The following is a 17,241-nucleotide window of genomic DNA, read 5'->3' as shown; positions in this document are numbered from 1 at the left end:
TACACATTACCATGTTACATACAAAATACTGTTAAATTCATAGATGAAGTACAAGTTTACGCACATAGGACAATGGTACACATGGTACAATGTTACATAAACAGTACACTCTTACACACACTGTGTAATTTTACATACACAGGACAATGGTGCACACAGCACGATCTTAAACACACAACACAATGTTACATACACAGAATATTATCATATAGGACCTTTTCTGCCCCTGAATCAAATAACAGTAAACTACGGTTATAACGAACACGCTTATAACGAACTGACGGATATAACGAACTTACGTTTTTGGACCCGACTATTTGCTGTAGTTATGCCGTATATATGCTTATAACGAACTACGGTTGTAACGAACTAAAATTAGTAGTCACTTTGAGTTCGTTATAACCGTACTTTACTGTACTCTGTGAAATGAATAATACCAATTGTTTATCAAGTTAGACACTGACCAAGGTCTGTCGCCTCTTCTCGATGATGTCTTCCGCCCAGCGATGTACAAAGTCACACTGCTTCTTAAACTTCTTCCCCTCGGGGGAGTTGTAAAAAATGAAGTCAAAGAAGTGCCAGAGGTTGCTGAAAACAATGATTTTTTAATCATTCTCGTGCCCTACAATATTCATTTGCCAATTTCAATTATAGCCGCAAAAAAACCCATATCTCTGGGTACTGTTAACACCGGCATCTATACAAAATAGAGACATTTGTAATGAATCAGGCTTTATTCTATCAGATGCACTTAAATAAAATGTGACATTAAAGGCACAATACTGGATTGCAGGCACTTGTTTAGTACACAAAAGTCATGGACAGAAACTAAGATGAGAATGCCGGTTTCAAAAATCTACATTTCTGTTCATGAGTAACTGCCTAAATGATATATTAAGACCCAATAAGGGTTCTAGAACCTTAAGGATAACCTTATACCATCAGGTAACATTCCTACCATATGCCAGAAATGGCAGTCTGACTTTGACTGTGATATTACAAGGAAAGACAGCTGGATGCAGATACTGGATGCAGATATATAATGAAAGACGTTAAGCTACTCGACTTTCAGTAGAATTATATAAATATATATATATATATATATATATATATATATATATATATATATATATATATATATATATATATATATATATATATATATATATCAAAACAAAATTGTTTACAATGAACATGGTTGACAACAGCTTAGATGGAGTTTGTTTAAAGGTGAATGAGAGTTGTTGTCATGTTTATTTGGGAAGTGAAGAAACACAAGTTATTGGATGACCTTTGTGAACAAATGCCTGACGAAAACTATCCAATTTATCTGGTTTATATCTATTGTATTTATTGATAATAACACACACACACACACACACACACACACACACACCCGCAATAAGATGTCCTCAGATCTTTGTTTAGCGGTAGCGAGAACTAAGATCCGATTTTAAAGAGATTGTCAGCAACCCGTGCTTGCCGTAAAAGGCGACTATGGTTTTCGTAAGAGGCGACTAAGGGGATGGGGTGGTCAGGCTCGTTGACTTTGTTCATGCATGTCATCGTTTCCCAATTGCGTAGATCGATTCTCATGATGTCAATCACTGGATTGTCTGGTTCAGACTCGATGATTTACAGACCGCCGTCATATAGCTGGAATATTGCTGATGCGGCGTTAAACAACAAACCACACAAACAAACATAACACAAATCGAAGTACTATCAACTTCAATCGGAAAAAATTGTTTAAAATGCTTGCAAAGAAGCAACACGAGTGTCAGACTTTTTCGATCTTCAGTAAGCCTATGATACCAACTGGAAGCATGTCGTTCTAAAGGACTTTTGGCTTGAGAGCCTGTTTACCTAATTACATATCACAGTTCTTCACAGACAGACAATTTCAGGTCCGAGTGGGCTCGACCCTGTCTGGCCATTATAATCAGAACCAGGGTGTTGCACAAGGGAGTATTTTGTCTGTCACATTATTTAGTATCAAGATAAACAGTCTGTCAATTTATTTAATGATTAAGAACTATTTCCGTCTGGCACACCCATCAAAGTAGATGAGGTGGCCAAGTTCTTGGGGCTTTGTTTTCGACATTCTTGCCACATATAAAATATCTCAATGCAACGTGCCTGAAAGCACTAGACTTGCTGAAAGTCGTATCAATCTCTAAGTGGGCCGGAGGCCAGACAACCCTTCTCCATTGGTAAATGATGTTTGATTTGCTAAAAAAATGGATTACGGTTCCATCATTTATAGTAAAACTTGAAAAAGTAACTTACAGAAACTAGATTCAACACACCATCAGGGCTTAAAGGGGAAGTGTACACGCAAAAATCACTTTCTTTCTTTTTCTAAACAAAACACAATTTTAGAATTAGTTAGTATCTGTGTTTGAAAATATACACTCATTTTTTCTCACAGTGAAAGTAGGAAGCTCACAATAGTGTTAAAATGATATGTCGTTATAAGGCCTTCGTTTTACGAGCAAAATAGGCCTGAGTTATCCCCCTTAGATTATGACGTAATTGGTGCTAATTCAACTGGGTCCCTGTCTATTCTCAACGCAAAAGATATCAAGGACCAGTTTTTATGTAAAACAACATGGTCTACGACACACTCCGGCGCAGTGGTGACTCAGTATAACACAATTCTGGCTGGCATCTGAGACGCTAAAATCACAAAACTGTACCTACACCACGTGAAGCGGCTCTAACAAAGCATGATGACGTCATAATGTTTATCAATTGGCACCAATGACGTCATATTGCAAGGGGCATAAGCCATGGTGTTTTTGTTATGGAAATAGAACACTTAGTAAATGTGAAAAATATAAATCGTTTTAATGCAAAAAATATGTTAATTAAATATGATGTTTTTATATTTTTGTCTATGACACTTCTATGTTAACACTTTTAATGTGGAAAAAGTACAAGAAAAATTGGTTCATTTCCGTGTGAACTTGCCCTTTAAGGCTCTGTCTGGGAGCTTAGTATCTCAGTTTTACGGTCCTTTGTTGACAGGTATTCAATAATAGCTCACTTGTTCTCATCGAGACATGGTTGCAATATTGCCCATGCAATGTAAACTTTTAACTAACTCACTCACTCACTTATATCTTGTGAGTACAACAGTGAAGTACTTAAAAAGTACTATAAAAGCTTTGGAAACTATCAGGCAATTACATCGCAAGTATTGATTTCTGCGTAAACACAGTCTGGCACTTTCTTTTCTTCTTTTCACTGATCTGTATGTTTAATTCGACCCTCGAAAGTAACATATTGACTTCAATTATTTCATTTACGTGTTTCACATGCAAGCAATGGTCATACATTTCTCAAAGGAACGTTTCTATGAAACTCTATTGCTAGCATTGCCATGCTGTTCTAATAGTTGTAGATGGTCTACATGTTAATATGTGGTTTTCAGAATGCCGCTATACATACCGGTTTCGGTCTGTAACCAGGGTGAGTATGTCATTCACTGCGTTGACATACGGGTGTGTTTGCCTGGAAACAAATACATAAACAGTTGTTTAATTCAACAGTGTAAAACACTGATTTATTTTTCATTAAGTATTTCATTGTTATATATATAACATCTCATGTAAACTACGGTCATATTCAAAATATGTCTATATAATGCCTCATACTCACCCATGTGGCTCTCTGTACAATGCCTCGTACTCACCCATGTTACTCTCTATATAATACCTCGTACTCACCCCTGTTCCTGTCTGTCACATTCCCCGTACTCACCCCTGTTCCTGTCTGCCACATTCCCCGTACTCACCCCAATTACTGTCTGTCATATTCCCCGTACTCACGCCTGTTGCTGTCTGCCATATTCCCCGTACTCACGCCTGTTGCTGTCTGCCATATTCCCCGTACTCACCCCTGTAGCTGTCTGTCACATTCCTCGTACTCACCCAAATTGCTGTCTGCCATATTCCCCGTACTCACGCCTGTTCCTGTCTGCCACATTCCCCGTACTCACCCCAATTGCTGTCTGCCACATTCCCCGTACTCACCCCAATTGCTGTCTGCCACATTCCCCGTACTCACCCCAATTGCTGTCTGCCACATTCCCCGTACTCACCCCTGTTGCTGTCAGTCGCATTCTCCGTACTCACCCCTGTTGTTGTCTGCCACATTCCCCGAACTCATCCCTGTCCCTGTCTGCCACATTCCCCGTACTCACCCCAATTGCTGTCTGCCACATTCCCCGTACTCACGCCTGTTGCTGTCAGTCGCATTCTCCGTACTCACCCCTGTTCCTGTCTGCCACATTCCCCGAACTCACCCATGTTGCTGTCTGTCATAATCCCTGTACTCACGCCTGTTGATGTCAGTCGCATTCCCCGTACCCACCCCTGTTGCTGTCAGTCGCATTCTCCGTACTCACCCCTGTTCCTGTCTGCCACATTCCCCGTACTCACCCCTGTTGCTGTCTGCCATAATCCCCGTACTCACGCCTGTTGCTGTCAGTCGCATTCCCCGTACCCACCCCTGTTGCTGTCAGTCGCATTCTCCGTACTCACCCCTGTTCCTGTCTGCCACATTCCCCGTACTCACCCCTGTTGCTGTCTGCCATAATCCCCGTACTCACGTCTGTTGCTGTCAGTCGCATTCCCCGTACCCACCCCTGTTGCTGTCAGTCGCATTCTCCGTACTCACCCCTGTTCCTGTCTGCCACATTCCCCGAACTCATCCCTGTCCCTGTCTGCCATATTCCCAGTACTCACCCCTGTTGCTGTCTGCCATAATCCCCGAACTCACCCCTGTTCCTGCCTGTCACATTCCCCGTACTCACCCCAATTGCTGTATGTTTTCCTCGACAGACATGGCGCACCTCAACAGGATGTCAAATGTACACAGACTGATCATGTTGAACACCTCAAAGCTTGTGCCTTCCTCCACGTGCTTGTCAATCTTCTCCTGTTAAACAAACGTTGATACATGAAGATGTTCAATTTGAACTGTATTTAAGTTATATCGCGACGTGTCGCCTTGATGTGGAAGGGAACCCTGACTCGATCAGAACAACTCTGAACTGGGGCGCCTCACATGAATGGACGCCGTCGCCCCCTCAAATCTCCTGAATTGTAGTCATAAAACAAACTCTCATCATACTAAAACGACCGACACCTAACGGTGTTTCCATCAACTGTGGTCAAATATCAGAAGGCGTGACCTTGCACGCATCTGAGATTTCATCTGACAACTGCAATCATGAAATGATTGATTATGAGATGACATTTTTTAAGTATGTACTCTTCTTACCAGCATGGTGTCAATGGCGTTGTTGGAGACGTCGACGTAGGGTTTAAGGATGTCGAAGTGGAAGGCGGGAGTGAGGAGACGGCGAGATCTGTACCAGCGTTGTCCACCCGCAATCAAGAGACCCTCCCCCAGCCAGGGCACTAATGATTCATATGTCACTCCAAATCCCCTTGGCTTTGGCTCTGCATTTACAAGGAGAGGGTCAAAACTCCTTGAATATTAGTTTCGTTGATAATGAAATCGATTTATCAAAAGTAAATAATATTCAGTAACATTCAATTGTTAAAACCTCAATTCAGATATCGTTGGGGGTAATTCAATACACATATTGATAACAAATAATACATTCCGGTCACCTGTGGACTTGATGATGGCTCTGATAGTGTCTGGATGGTACACCCTGATCATAGGATTGAGGGGCCCTATCCAGACCCGGTAGTACTTTGGGTATCTCCTCATCCATTCCTTCTCCACTTCAGCGCGCTTCTCAAATTCCTTAGGTAGCTGAAATTAATCCATAATCATGATCTAAAGGGCAGAGGTGCTTCGCTAAAGTGTGCCAGGACATTGTGGTCGTGGGTACGAATCCCAGACTCGCCCTGATTATATTTCTGTGAAGATACTACTCAATCGTAACAAATGTTATATTTGGGACAACACTTTCTCAGTAAAGTACAGATTCTCGTACCTTTTGGGGTTGAGTCCCATCGGAGATTCGAACCCACACTGCCAGAGTGAGGCACCTAATCGCTAGCAAAATCAGCGATCTAGTCCACTCAGCCACCGAGGCTTCCACAAAAAAATGAAACAACTGCTAGTCTAATTCGTGTGGGTTCGAATCCCGGACGGGACTATTACTCATTGGCATTCATATTACCCTGAATTATCACGAAGCGCGTCTTCTCGTTGCCACAAATGCCGCCCCATACCATAACGCTTCCGCCGCCGTATGGTGCACTTCTCAAACGTATGCTGATGCCAAACGTACTCCACGACGTCTGTAAACACTCCATTGTCATTACGAAATAGACAAAGCGGACTCTCGTCGGAGAAGATAACTCTTTGCAATCGACAGACGTTTTAGTTAAAGCCATGCCTCGGAAGGGACGATATGCTCGGATTCCTGCAGATCACAGTCTTCGCAAACACTGTCCAGCCGTTGAAGTTGACGTCAGGAATCTGTTCCGGACATGTATAGTTCAAATAGCAGTTCTTCAAATAGTGGTCTACCACGTCTGTGGTAATTTCGCTACCTTCAGTTGGGTACATTGGGTGCATTTCATGCTGCGGGCGGGATACATGGTTTACATATTTTTCATGACGTCAGCTGTACTGACCATTAACTATTGAATTGTTTTTAAAATAGAAAAATAAAAATCTTTACTTTCGTTTACCTCTTATTTTATATCTTTTCTAAATGTATTGAAACAAAGCGACAAACTCATTTCCAAATCCAATAGAAATCTCTGCATAAAGCAGAGTCGATTGTACGATTCCGACTGTATCTTGAGCATGCGGTTTTTTTTAATCACTATCAAATAGTACACACACACACACACACACACACACACACACACACACACACACACACACACACACACACACACACACACACACACACACAGAGCTCCCAAGCCAGCCCTACTCCCACCTTCTGTGCATGTAACTCATACATGCCTATTGTATGAGAAGCGATCCTACACAGCAGAGGTGCACATCAGGTTACAACATAAGTATACACTACCCTTTACAATTACATATTTGTCCTATAACCTTGTCGGGATTCCGGGACGGAATATATCCACAAGACCAGACTTACAGGTGTATTCATGGACAGGGGCGCGAAGTCATGATTATGCGAACAAGCTCTCCGTGTGTGTGTGACATGAACTCATTTCTTTTAAAGGCCGTCGTGAAATAAGTAGAATAGCGTTGGCCATTTATTCCTTATATTTGTCTTAGCACAAAAGTGTATTAGAAACCCTATGAATCCTGTCTTGAACAGCACTCAGCAATATTCCAGCTATATGACGGCGGTCTGTAATTATCGAGTCTGGACCAGAAAATCCAGTCAGTGACATCATGAGCATCGATCGATATAATTGGGATACGATGACATGCATCAACCAAGTCAGCGAGCCTGACCACCCGATCCCGTTAGTCGCCTCTTTCGACAAGCATGGGTTGTTGAAGATCAATTCTAACCGGATCTTCACGGGTCGACACATTAATAGAGTGAATGACCATCCCCTGCTACAAGACACTCTCCGGCACACAGAAAAAGTCAGGTGTTTGATTACGTCACGTGGAATACGTCGCTATTCTTCTTGGAGGGCCTGGATCAGTTCTTGTCGGTTGGCTGGAGGACTTGATAGATGTCGAACACAACGATCCATGACATTCCAGAGGTGTTCTCTTCGGGACATGTCTGGGGAGTGTGCAGGCCACGGTAACACGTTGGCGTTGTTGGCTTCAAGGAAGTTCTGTACGATTCGGGCTGAATAGGGTCTGGCGTTATTATACTGATAAAGGACAAGACGTGTCAGCTGTTGTAGAAATTGAAGGACAATCGGACGTCATCAGTGAAGACGACCTTCTGCCTGTCCCGTCGCTGCCAAGGACCTACGGTCTCTGACGACGATGTTGAGCTGTCCACTGTAAGGCCTGTAAACCTTAATTCTTTGCGCCCTGTGTGGTCGCCTGAACATGTGTCAAAGGGCATTCGTCGCTGATGACGTCACTGACAGGAATCGATTACGGAGATGAAAAGTACGCAAGTACCGGTCTTCATTGGGTGTAGTTACCCTGGGCCCGTCAGTTCTTGGCCTTACTGATTTCTACCCGGTCTGTATGTAACGTTACATCAGGCTAGTAACAGCAACTAGCAACCAAACGTTCTAGCAATGTGGGCATTAATGGCTCTTATCTGTATCATTCCAAGGGCCCGCTGCTTTGTCCGAGTGTCAGTCGTGGCATTTCTGTGGTGTTTTGAGTGTCTGACATGCCGTCACTATCATTTATATACCCTAATTGCACGTATAGTTTCGGCTGCCCAAGCGGCACGCGTTTTTCACATTTTCGCATTTTCTTTTTAAAAAACGTGCCGTGGACGTGTATCACATTCTGCATAGAGCATTGAGTTAGGTTGAACTTTTGTTTTTAAACGTTTGCAATTGCATTTTTAAAGGGGTAAAGTTTCTTTTGGGCGCCAGTTTAGAAGAACCAGTTGCTACAGTAAACGACACAGTAACAACAGCAGTAACAGAAGTAACAGTAGAAATAACTATATGTACCCACCACCCAAGTGGACTTTGACAGAAAACACCAAATGGCTTAGATTGAGTTAAACTAACCCACCAAATGCAGGTTGCCGGTCCTCCAGGAGAAGTCCTTGACGCCCTGACACTTGTTAAAGAAGATGAAGAGACGCCGATACCAGACCAGGAATCTGACCAAGCGGTACGCCACGTACAGAAGGACAGATGTCCCTAAAGACTGCAGAACAGTTTTACGATTAAAACGAGATACAAGTTCCAGCGGGTCCATGTTAACAAACCTCTCTCACCCACACCAGGCCGTGAATGAACCCTTCAAAGTGTTTGCTCATTGGCCTGTGTGTTATGATGAGTCACTGCGTGTGACGTCACGTTTATATGTAGGTCTTCTTCTAGCGCACAAAAAGCGTGCTTCGTTTTGTCGGGTTCATAAAAGCCGTTTGCGGAGATGACGTCTTGCATATCATCGTCCAAGCGTTGGTGTGTCCCAGTTAATGACAATGTGCAACAACTCACATAACTATATTTGCCCCTTGGGCTCCAATTTTTATCCCAAAGGAGTTTAGGTAAAGTAATATACGTTATAACCTGAGGAAGAGAATTTATGGATCTCAACTTCTTTATTACGAGGAACACAACGTTTCGGAGTATATGCTTGAGGCAGAGAGCATATATATGTACATGTAAGAACAACAAAAGTAATAAGATAACAAAAGGTGGAAACTTAACAAGGGAAGCCAACAGATAATTGGCGCTGATAGGTTATTAGCAATAGACAGTGGTAGCAAACACTTTACAGTACTTAACGCTGACATAGAGATGGACAACTGGGAGCCAGGACTAAATTATCTCTGATTGGTAATTGGCAATGGACAATGGGGAAACGGGAGGCCGGGGGTAATTACCTAATTTTCCTGATTTCCTTCCACAGCTTATCACTGTCACTTTTAATGGCATCTAACGTAGCTCTTGTTGTATCTTGGAAGTCACTTTTCTTTCGATTACATAAAGATTTGAAATATCCTCTATATAGTTTATAACGTTCAAGTTTGTGTTCGTCGCTATGTACATCTAAATGTGTCAAGAGCTGACTACTCACTCTTTGCAATCTCACACTCCATATCCAACCAGGCCGGCTGAATCGAGCGCTGGAGGTCACGAGAGGCATGTCGTCTGCTCTTTTGGGAAGCTGCTCTCGTAAACAACTGGCATACAGAAGAACGGATTTCTCAATAACAACACATATCTGACTGTTAATGTCTTCAATCATTTTGACGTTTCATCTCGTAACGATGAGATGAAATTAGCTGCATGAATATTATCCCAGACGTACTTATGATAGTCAATTCCTGCTCGGGATCTTGATCAGGTGTCAATTAAAGTTCTGTGTGTGGTTTAAAGAACATGTCCACCACATTGTTGTCCTGACATCATGGCGTTCAGACATGTTGGTGTTAATTAAAAACGTCGAATCTGAAGGTCATTAAATAACGTAGAGCGTGTACCGGGAATTTATTGCAGGAGGGAGGTTAGGTGTCGTGGTCGTATACTCATGTAGGACATCACACTCACAGTTCACACATAATGGGGATGCCAGATACACAAGGAGATGACTTGTAGCAAAGGTGAGGATAACAGCTGACTTATTTCAAAGAGCGTCATACGACTCGTGCCTAGAAGCTGCTTGATCAAGGTGACAACATTCAAGACCTCAGTAAAGCTTTATGGTAGACGTGTTGAGGACATTTCCAAATTTGACGCATCAGTGACAAATATGATGTCCGATGCTATTACCTATTTTGACTTTTGTTCCAGTGTTTTTACAGGTGAACAGTTCACATGCCTTTGCATGTGTTTGTGACGGATGCCAGCAGTGGGGCAGGATACGCTCACCTTTTCGCGAAGACCTTGTATTATTACTTTTTAAGAGTGATTCATAAATACATGCTGATGTCAAGTCGGAATCGTACAATCGACTCTGCTTTATGCGGAGATGTCTATTGGATATGGAAAAGGATTTGTCGCTTGATTTTTTATTATTATTAATCATTCAAGTTCACACATGAGAGGAAAATGATCTGAAGTATGAATATATGACATACTAGAGTGTTGTATCTGTTAAAATAATGATGAACTAGCAATGAAATAATCCACAACACTGACACCTCCATTTGCTACACACGTATACTCCCCATCTTCATCTGCTGGGTATCTGCTATTTAACATGTGAATTGAGTATGTTTTGCAGATGTGAAGCAATCGTCTTCCAAAATTGTTGACTTTCTTGTCTCTATTTGAGCGCAGAGCAGAAAAGTCATCACGGTCATAGCCGTCGGGGTATTCAACTGGGAGTCGAGGTAAAGACGTAAGGATACTTGTAGTGGCAGTACAATGGCCGCGATAAGTGAGACAATCGCGAAGGAAGTAGTTCGATCACATTTTGTCAGCACAATAAAAAAGGCGAAAGGTATCCGGTGTAATGCATTCTTTCCAAAAACAATATATATCACATTATCTCACAGAATAAATAACAGAATAATGCCCATTTTCTGAGCGATAAACATCATCCTTGAGTTTTGATCACGCGGTTACACTCCAACGGTAGATGGGAGGTCAGCTGACTGCGAGCGACTATTTTAGCAGCGTACATAAATTATCAGCACGAACTGAAGGAAAAGCACGTGCAGATGTAGTATTGAAGGGCCATTTGTCCAAGGTCACCGCTAAACAGAACTGGCAGGACACATCACGTGGTAGGGCAGGGACATCACTTGGTAGGGCGGGGCACATCGTGTGGTAGGGCAGGTCACATCACTTGGTAGGGCACATCATTTGGCAGGGCAAGGCACATCACTTGGTAGGGCAAAAAATGACGCGGTCGGACACATCACGTAGTAGGGCAGGCCGCATCACTGGTAGGGCACATCACTTGGCAGGGCAGGGCACATCGCGTGGTTGGACAAGGCACATCACTTGGCAGGACAGGGCACATCACTTGGCAGGGCAGGGCACATCGCGTGGTTGGGCAGGGCATATCACCTGGTAGGGTACGTCACGTGGTAGGACAGGGCACATCACGTGGTAGGGCAGGGCACATCGCGTGGCTGGGCAGGGCACATCGCGTGGTTTGGCAGAGCACATCGCGTAGTTGGGCAGGGCACATCGCGTGGCTGGGCAGGGCATATCACCTGGTAGGGCACATCACCACCTAGATCCCATCACCTGCACGGCAGTTTATTCCCAGCCAGGTTGTATGCTTTAGTTACACTACTCAGCTGTGCTGCCGAGGGAATGACTCATCACTAGATGCGTGGAAAAGTGCTCAATGTATCTTAAAGCAACATAAATATGTTACCAGTTTATTGATTTTATCTGCTAGTTTAACCCTGTGGGACATGGTGACATGACTTATTGCAGCTGTGGGTGGGAAAAAGGTTTCAGGAAACATGATACTCCCACTATCTGTGAAGCACGTAGCTGTAATATGAGGTTATTTATTGCACAAACTGTGTGGACAGTAATCTATAAATGCAAGGGCCAAGTTCTAGTCTTTAACATGTTACAGAGAGAAGAACAACTTTGAAAAGGGGACACAAAAATGTCAGTGAAAGGGGCAACGCAGAAGTGGTATCTGCAAATTGAGCCAGTATATACTCAATATTACCCATCCTTATTCCCTGTATCTATTCATCCTTTACTATCATTTCCTAGCTAATATTTCAAGGCATAGAATAACTATACAGGTGAAACTGGGTCTCCTTGGCGACAACTTCCTGTGATATTAAAGAAAGAGCCTCCAAATCTGTTTACCAAAACACTTTATTACACATTTAAAAAAAAGTTTTTAATCCACTTTGGAATACTTAGACCGAAATTGAACAAAATGTAGCATCTTTGAATGAAACTTATATATTTATAACTGTGACAAAAGCCTTTTCAAAGTCTATCAATAACGAGGAGTCCCAATAGCTGATAAGATTCAGTGTAGTCCATCATATCGAGACCCGTGAAGATCAGGGTAGAATAGGTCTTCAGCAACCCATGCTTGCCGTAAAAGGCGACTATGCTTGTCGTAAGAGGCAACTAACGGGATCGGGTCTCAGGCTCGCCAATTGCGTGGATCGATGCTCATGATATTAATCACTGGATTGTCTGGTCCAGACTCTATTATGTACAGACCGCCGTCATATAGCTGGAATATTGCTGAGTGCGGCGTTAAACAACAAACCAACAAACCATCATATCATAAATTAATCCGCTTATTTCTCTTATATACCTGCCCGGGACAAAACCTTTCTGACACCAATTTTTAATCAAAGACAAGATCTGTTTTAATCCTATTTCATTTAACAACTGATGCTAATTTATAAGAAACATTTAGCAGTGATATTGGCCGCCACGTTTTCAAAATGTCTTTGTGTGTTCTTTTCTTTCGGGAGGCATGTCATCAATCCTTGCTATCTGTCAGTTTCTCAGAAATTGTCGAATTTATTTGGTTGAAGTAAAGCTTAAATATATTCCTGCGATCGATATCAATTATTTTATGAAAATCTATTACTTTTTGGCGATACGCAGTGTTTTGAAATTAAGCCAGTTTTCAAGGGGAAGTGTATACAGAATAACTGACAGGACACATTCATTCCTAAATGCCAAGCAGCAAAACTATTTTCTTAAGGATATTTATTCCGTGTGGTAGAGGGCACCGTCCCTAATTTCCGTGTGAAAACAATTTGCATACAAAGGATGGTATGGCAAGTTAGACCTATAGATCAGCTATGTTTCCCTAACATCATCATTGAGGAACTCACACTGTACAATGAAAACAAACCACTTGTTATCTTAACACGAACATTGACAGAAATAATGGCATGCAACGAGATGAGCAGCATCGCTGTTATCTGATCTCGATGTAACCAAGTGTTGAAATTAGATGCACATCTTCCATGTAACAGCTGATATTGTCAAATTCCTGACAACCATACAAATTATAGATACACTGAGGACAGATTGTATCTGTTATCGCAATGCACAGGAAATTATTACATACGCTCATATGAACGACGATTAGACTTATGTTATATTTATTTTGTTTATTATTCAAAACTATAATATTCTGGGTCTTAACGGCACAAAATGTGGCAAAACTGTTTCTTTAGAAGTTTTCCAAACATACACTTATGATTGTATTGGGTAGACAGTCTACTGTGCCGTAATGCCATACATGGACCACGCTGTTCTGAAGTCAAGGACTGGTTATCCTGGATTGCGTGACGAATATGATGCTATCACGACGCCAATCGCATTCAAATCAGATCTCTGACTTGCATGCGATACCTCTCTGATTGAAGATCTGATGAGCCAATCAGATGTCAGCTTTCTAAAACATTTCGGCTTTTTTTCTTACCACCTCGATTCGGAAATTTCGATCACAGTAAGAGAATACCGCCACAATAAACAATAGTACTCTTGATAATACACTCTGTCGAGTGTAGATGGGATGGTGCCGCGAAACAAGAGAAGGCATAATTAGACAACAATATTATGGTGAGGCTTTATTCTTATGCATTCGGAACTCCCCGATTATATTCGTTAAAAACAGTCACATATGCTTACCTGAACTCCTCACTTGTACCATGCATTTAGAAGCCTCGAATGTGATTGCCTGATTACAAAAGTTCATCTTACGCGATCTCTAATGGAGACATTTGACAATGTTATGATTGAACAATAACAATGCAGAGTAGCGTCCCTTAGTCGTGCAAGGACCATATGTGATGGTGGGTTCGAATTCTATTTTTGACCTGATTATGACCCTTGGTTTGACGAGTTTTCTCGTAGGTTTTACCAAAGTTGTCTAATACCTGAATCACTGTCCAGTAATCCGGACATTCCTCAAACAGGAGATGGACGCCGTGATTTAACCCAAATAGTGTTCTAAGCGGCTTTTAACCCAATTCACTTGTGCACTTTTACCAATAGTTGAATACATTTAGCATGTGAATGCGTTTGAAGCATTTACAACTTCAAAATATATTTTCTTCCTATATATTTGTGGATACATAAATAAAGCGTCGAAACCCGTCCAATTTTTATCAGAATCCTCTGCTGAAAGCAGACTGGATTGTACAATCCGACTATATCATGAGCATCTATTTATGAAACACTATCAAGTAGTGGTTATACCAGGCGTCCGCGTGGAGGTGGGCGAAACCTACTTCACCGGTAGCACCCGTCAGAAACAGACAAACGCAAGTCATTTGTTCACCTTTAAAAAAAGTGGGGACAAATGATACAAGTCAAAATATTTCCATCGGAACATTTTTCAAATTTGAATATGGTCTCAAAATGTCTACCAAAAGACTTTTGAAAGCTTTATTGAGGCCTTGAATGTTGTATTCTTGATAAAACAGTTCTTGAGCCGGAGTCTTTGAATTCTGCGTAGAAAGAGCGTGCCCCATTGTGCTACATACGTAGACAGGTGGACAACACAATCTGGAGCTGTCGAAATATTGCTCGAGATAAAGGGAATGTTAACAGGAAAATCCCTCTTGTTTTTGTCACTCTGAAGATTGATGCATGTATCTAAATTTGAAACAGATCAGGCGGTCACACTGGTCTCATATTTCTAGTTCAGTGGGTAAATTAGTGGAAGGATATTTGTTGTTATTGAACGATATCAGATCATCGATATACCTGAAGCTTAAGTTAAACTTCATGGCCAAATTCCCTTGTTTTTGGTATTGTTAATCCAAACAGAAATTCAAATTCATATGCATAAAGAAACAGATCCGTAAGACGTGGAGCACAGTTGGTGCCCACGGGAATGTCTACTTCTTCCCTAAATGTTACATAGATGTTATCAAGGATAACGTTAAGCATTCCACTTATTGTTTTCTCAGTAAACGGCAGATGACATTCGCTATATTTGTGACAAATCTTTCTGAACACACGCACACAATTGTGCATAACGTGTGGTTATTCCAACAGTGACAGGGGCACAGCCTGTTTTTTGTGGAGTAAGTTATAGTGTTAATGAAGGCATAAAATAGATTGCAAACAATAATAATAAATCCAACACAATTAATGTTAAATTTGTATGTGCGCTTTCAGCGTGGGCACGGAAATAGAATGTCCGCCTTTTGTTAGAATGTTCAGTGTCAATATGTTCCGCTGGAATGTTCAGTGTCTGTGTCTGGCGAACACCCACAGTCCTTCAGTCGACTTCATTACGCCGGCAGTTCTTCGTCCGACCTTGTGGCTCATATCTACCTCTAACTTGTATCTGAAAAAAAACCACAAAAAAACATTCATGTTGAATTTTGTATTTGCCATGAACACTAAAATCAATGTCCAAGATTAATGTGTTTACCGATGTTAAGTTTAATACTTGAAACTGACTTCAGTCTTCTAAAAAGTTTTAATTGCAACACGCTCATTTAAATTTGGAAAGTATGTTTCGAGTTTATGTCATCCGAGAATGCATATTTATTAAATACCTTTGAAGAATTCTTCCAAGCATGACCTTTTCCTCATTTAGGGCGAAATGTTGTCCGATACAGTTTCTGAAACGTAAATGTCAATATGAACAATGTCACATTCTCACATAATCTCACATATTTCAGCACACATAAATCTGATTCATGGACAAGAAGATGTAACAGAAAAAGCGAGGGCATAAACTGAACACATACTTACGCTGTTGTCGGAATCTCACAATGATCTCTTATGATTGTCGCTCATGTTTACTTGAAAAGAAGGTCTTAGAGCTAATTTCTTGACTGTGATGGTCATGCAGAGATATCAATCACATGGGGTTTAATTGTACGAGATACGTGTAATACTACAGGTTTCAGTATCAAGTACAGCGTTATTACCATGGGCAACCGGCTTGACACACCAACTACAGCTGTAGTAGTACCATGGGCCACGAGCTTTTCTTAACCCTACAGAGAGACTGGCTTGACACACAACAGTTGTAGTATTACCATGTATCACCATGTTTACAGAAACCTACAGAGAGATTGGCTTGACACACCAACTACAGCTTTTGTATTACCGTGGACCAGCTGAGAAAGGGATATATGCGTAGGTGTCCTTCTTCTGGATGTTCTCGGGCAGAAACCGATCTGGATCATATACATCCGGATCCTCCCACACTTCCGGGTTGTGATGAATATTCCATATCCCCAGTGATACAAGGGTTCCTACTGGAAAGACCTTCCCGTCAATGTTCATGGGATTCTCCAGTTTCCGACTGACGAACGGAACGGGCGAGTGGAACCTCATTCCTTCCTTCAGACATCGCGTCAGATACTCCATCTTGGGGATGTCATCCCTAATAACATATACATGTTTCATGAACCTTGACTTTTCTCAACCCTCACCAACCCAAAAGCCGAACATATTAACATGTAGAGGCTCAACATGTCCGGGAGTATGATCTATAATTATACAAAGCCATATGTTCTGCCACCCTACTGCTAACTACAGTACCAAACTCATTGTTTTTTCTGCGATAACCAGATGCCGAGCTTATTAGGCGATGTGTCCTACCAGACGGGTGATATGCCTAACTTGGCAATCCGCTTCACAGGCAGGTTTGCTTCATTGGGTGATGTCCCCTACCGTATGATGTGCTCTACCAGATGATGTGCCCTTCCAGGGGATATGCCCTACC

At 41.9% G+C, this 17,241-nt stretch overlaps 2 protein-coding genes across 3 annotated transcripts in view; both read right to left on the bottom strand.

Moving 5' to 3' along the window:
- Positions 1 to 8,888, bottom strand: part of LOC124136385 (ultra-long-chain fatty acid omega-hydroxylase-like) — a 55,110-nt gene extending 46,222 nt beyond the window's left edge. The window contains exons 1-6 of the mRNA XM_048396904.1: positions 8,647 to 8,888; positions 5,646 to 5,793; positions 5,290 to 5,471; positions 4,820 to 4,944; positions 3,454 to 3,516; positions 465 to 588 (exon numbers count right to left, since the gene is read on the bottom strand). Coding sequence (XP_048252861.1) covers positions 465 to 588; positions 3,454 to 3,516; positions 4,820 to 4,944; positions 5,290 to 5,471; positions 5,646 to 5,793; positions 8,647 to 8,835 — 831 coding nt within the window. The 5' untranslated portion in view covers positions 8,836 to 8,888. The remainder of the gene's footprint in view (positions 1 to 464; positions 589 to 3,453; positions 3,517 to 4,819; positions 4,945 to 5,289; positions 5,472 to 5,645; positions 5,794 to 8,646) is intronic.
- Positions 1 to 17,241, bottom strand: part of LOC124136402 (ultra-long-chain fatty acid omega-hydroxylase-like) — a 76,980-nt gene that overhangs the window by 46,222 nt on the left and 13,517 nt on the right. The window contains exons 9-11 of one of the 2 annotated variants that reach the window (XM_046502344.2): positions 16,621 to 16,899; positions 16,061 to 16,126; positions 15,714 to 15,846 (exon numbers count right to left, since the gene is read on the bottom strand). In XM_046502344.2, coding sequence (XP_046358300.1) covers positions 15,744 to 15,846; positions 16,061 to 16,126; positions 16,621 to 16,899 — 448 coding nt within the window. In that variant the 3' untranslated portion in view covers positions 15,714 to 15,743. Of the gene's footprint in view, positions 1 to 13,003; positions 15,847 to 16,060; positions 16,127 to 16,620; positions 16,900 to 17,241 lie in introns of those variants that run through there. The other variant, XM_046502343.2, reaches the window with a different exon arrangement.

The sequence above is a fragment of the Haliotis rufescens genome, unplaced genomic scaffold, assembly GCF_023055435.1.
Source record: "Haliotis rufescens isolate VD_foot unplaced genomic scaffold, xgHalRufe1.0.p SCAF_16, whole genome shotgun sequence".
Taxonomy (NCBI): domain Eukaryota; kingdom Metazoa; phylum Mollusca; class Gastropoda; order Lepetellida; family Haliotidae; genus Haliotis; species Haliotis rufescens.
Note: the sequence above shows the minus strand (reverse complement) of the source record. Positions and strands in the feature narration are given on the sequence as shown.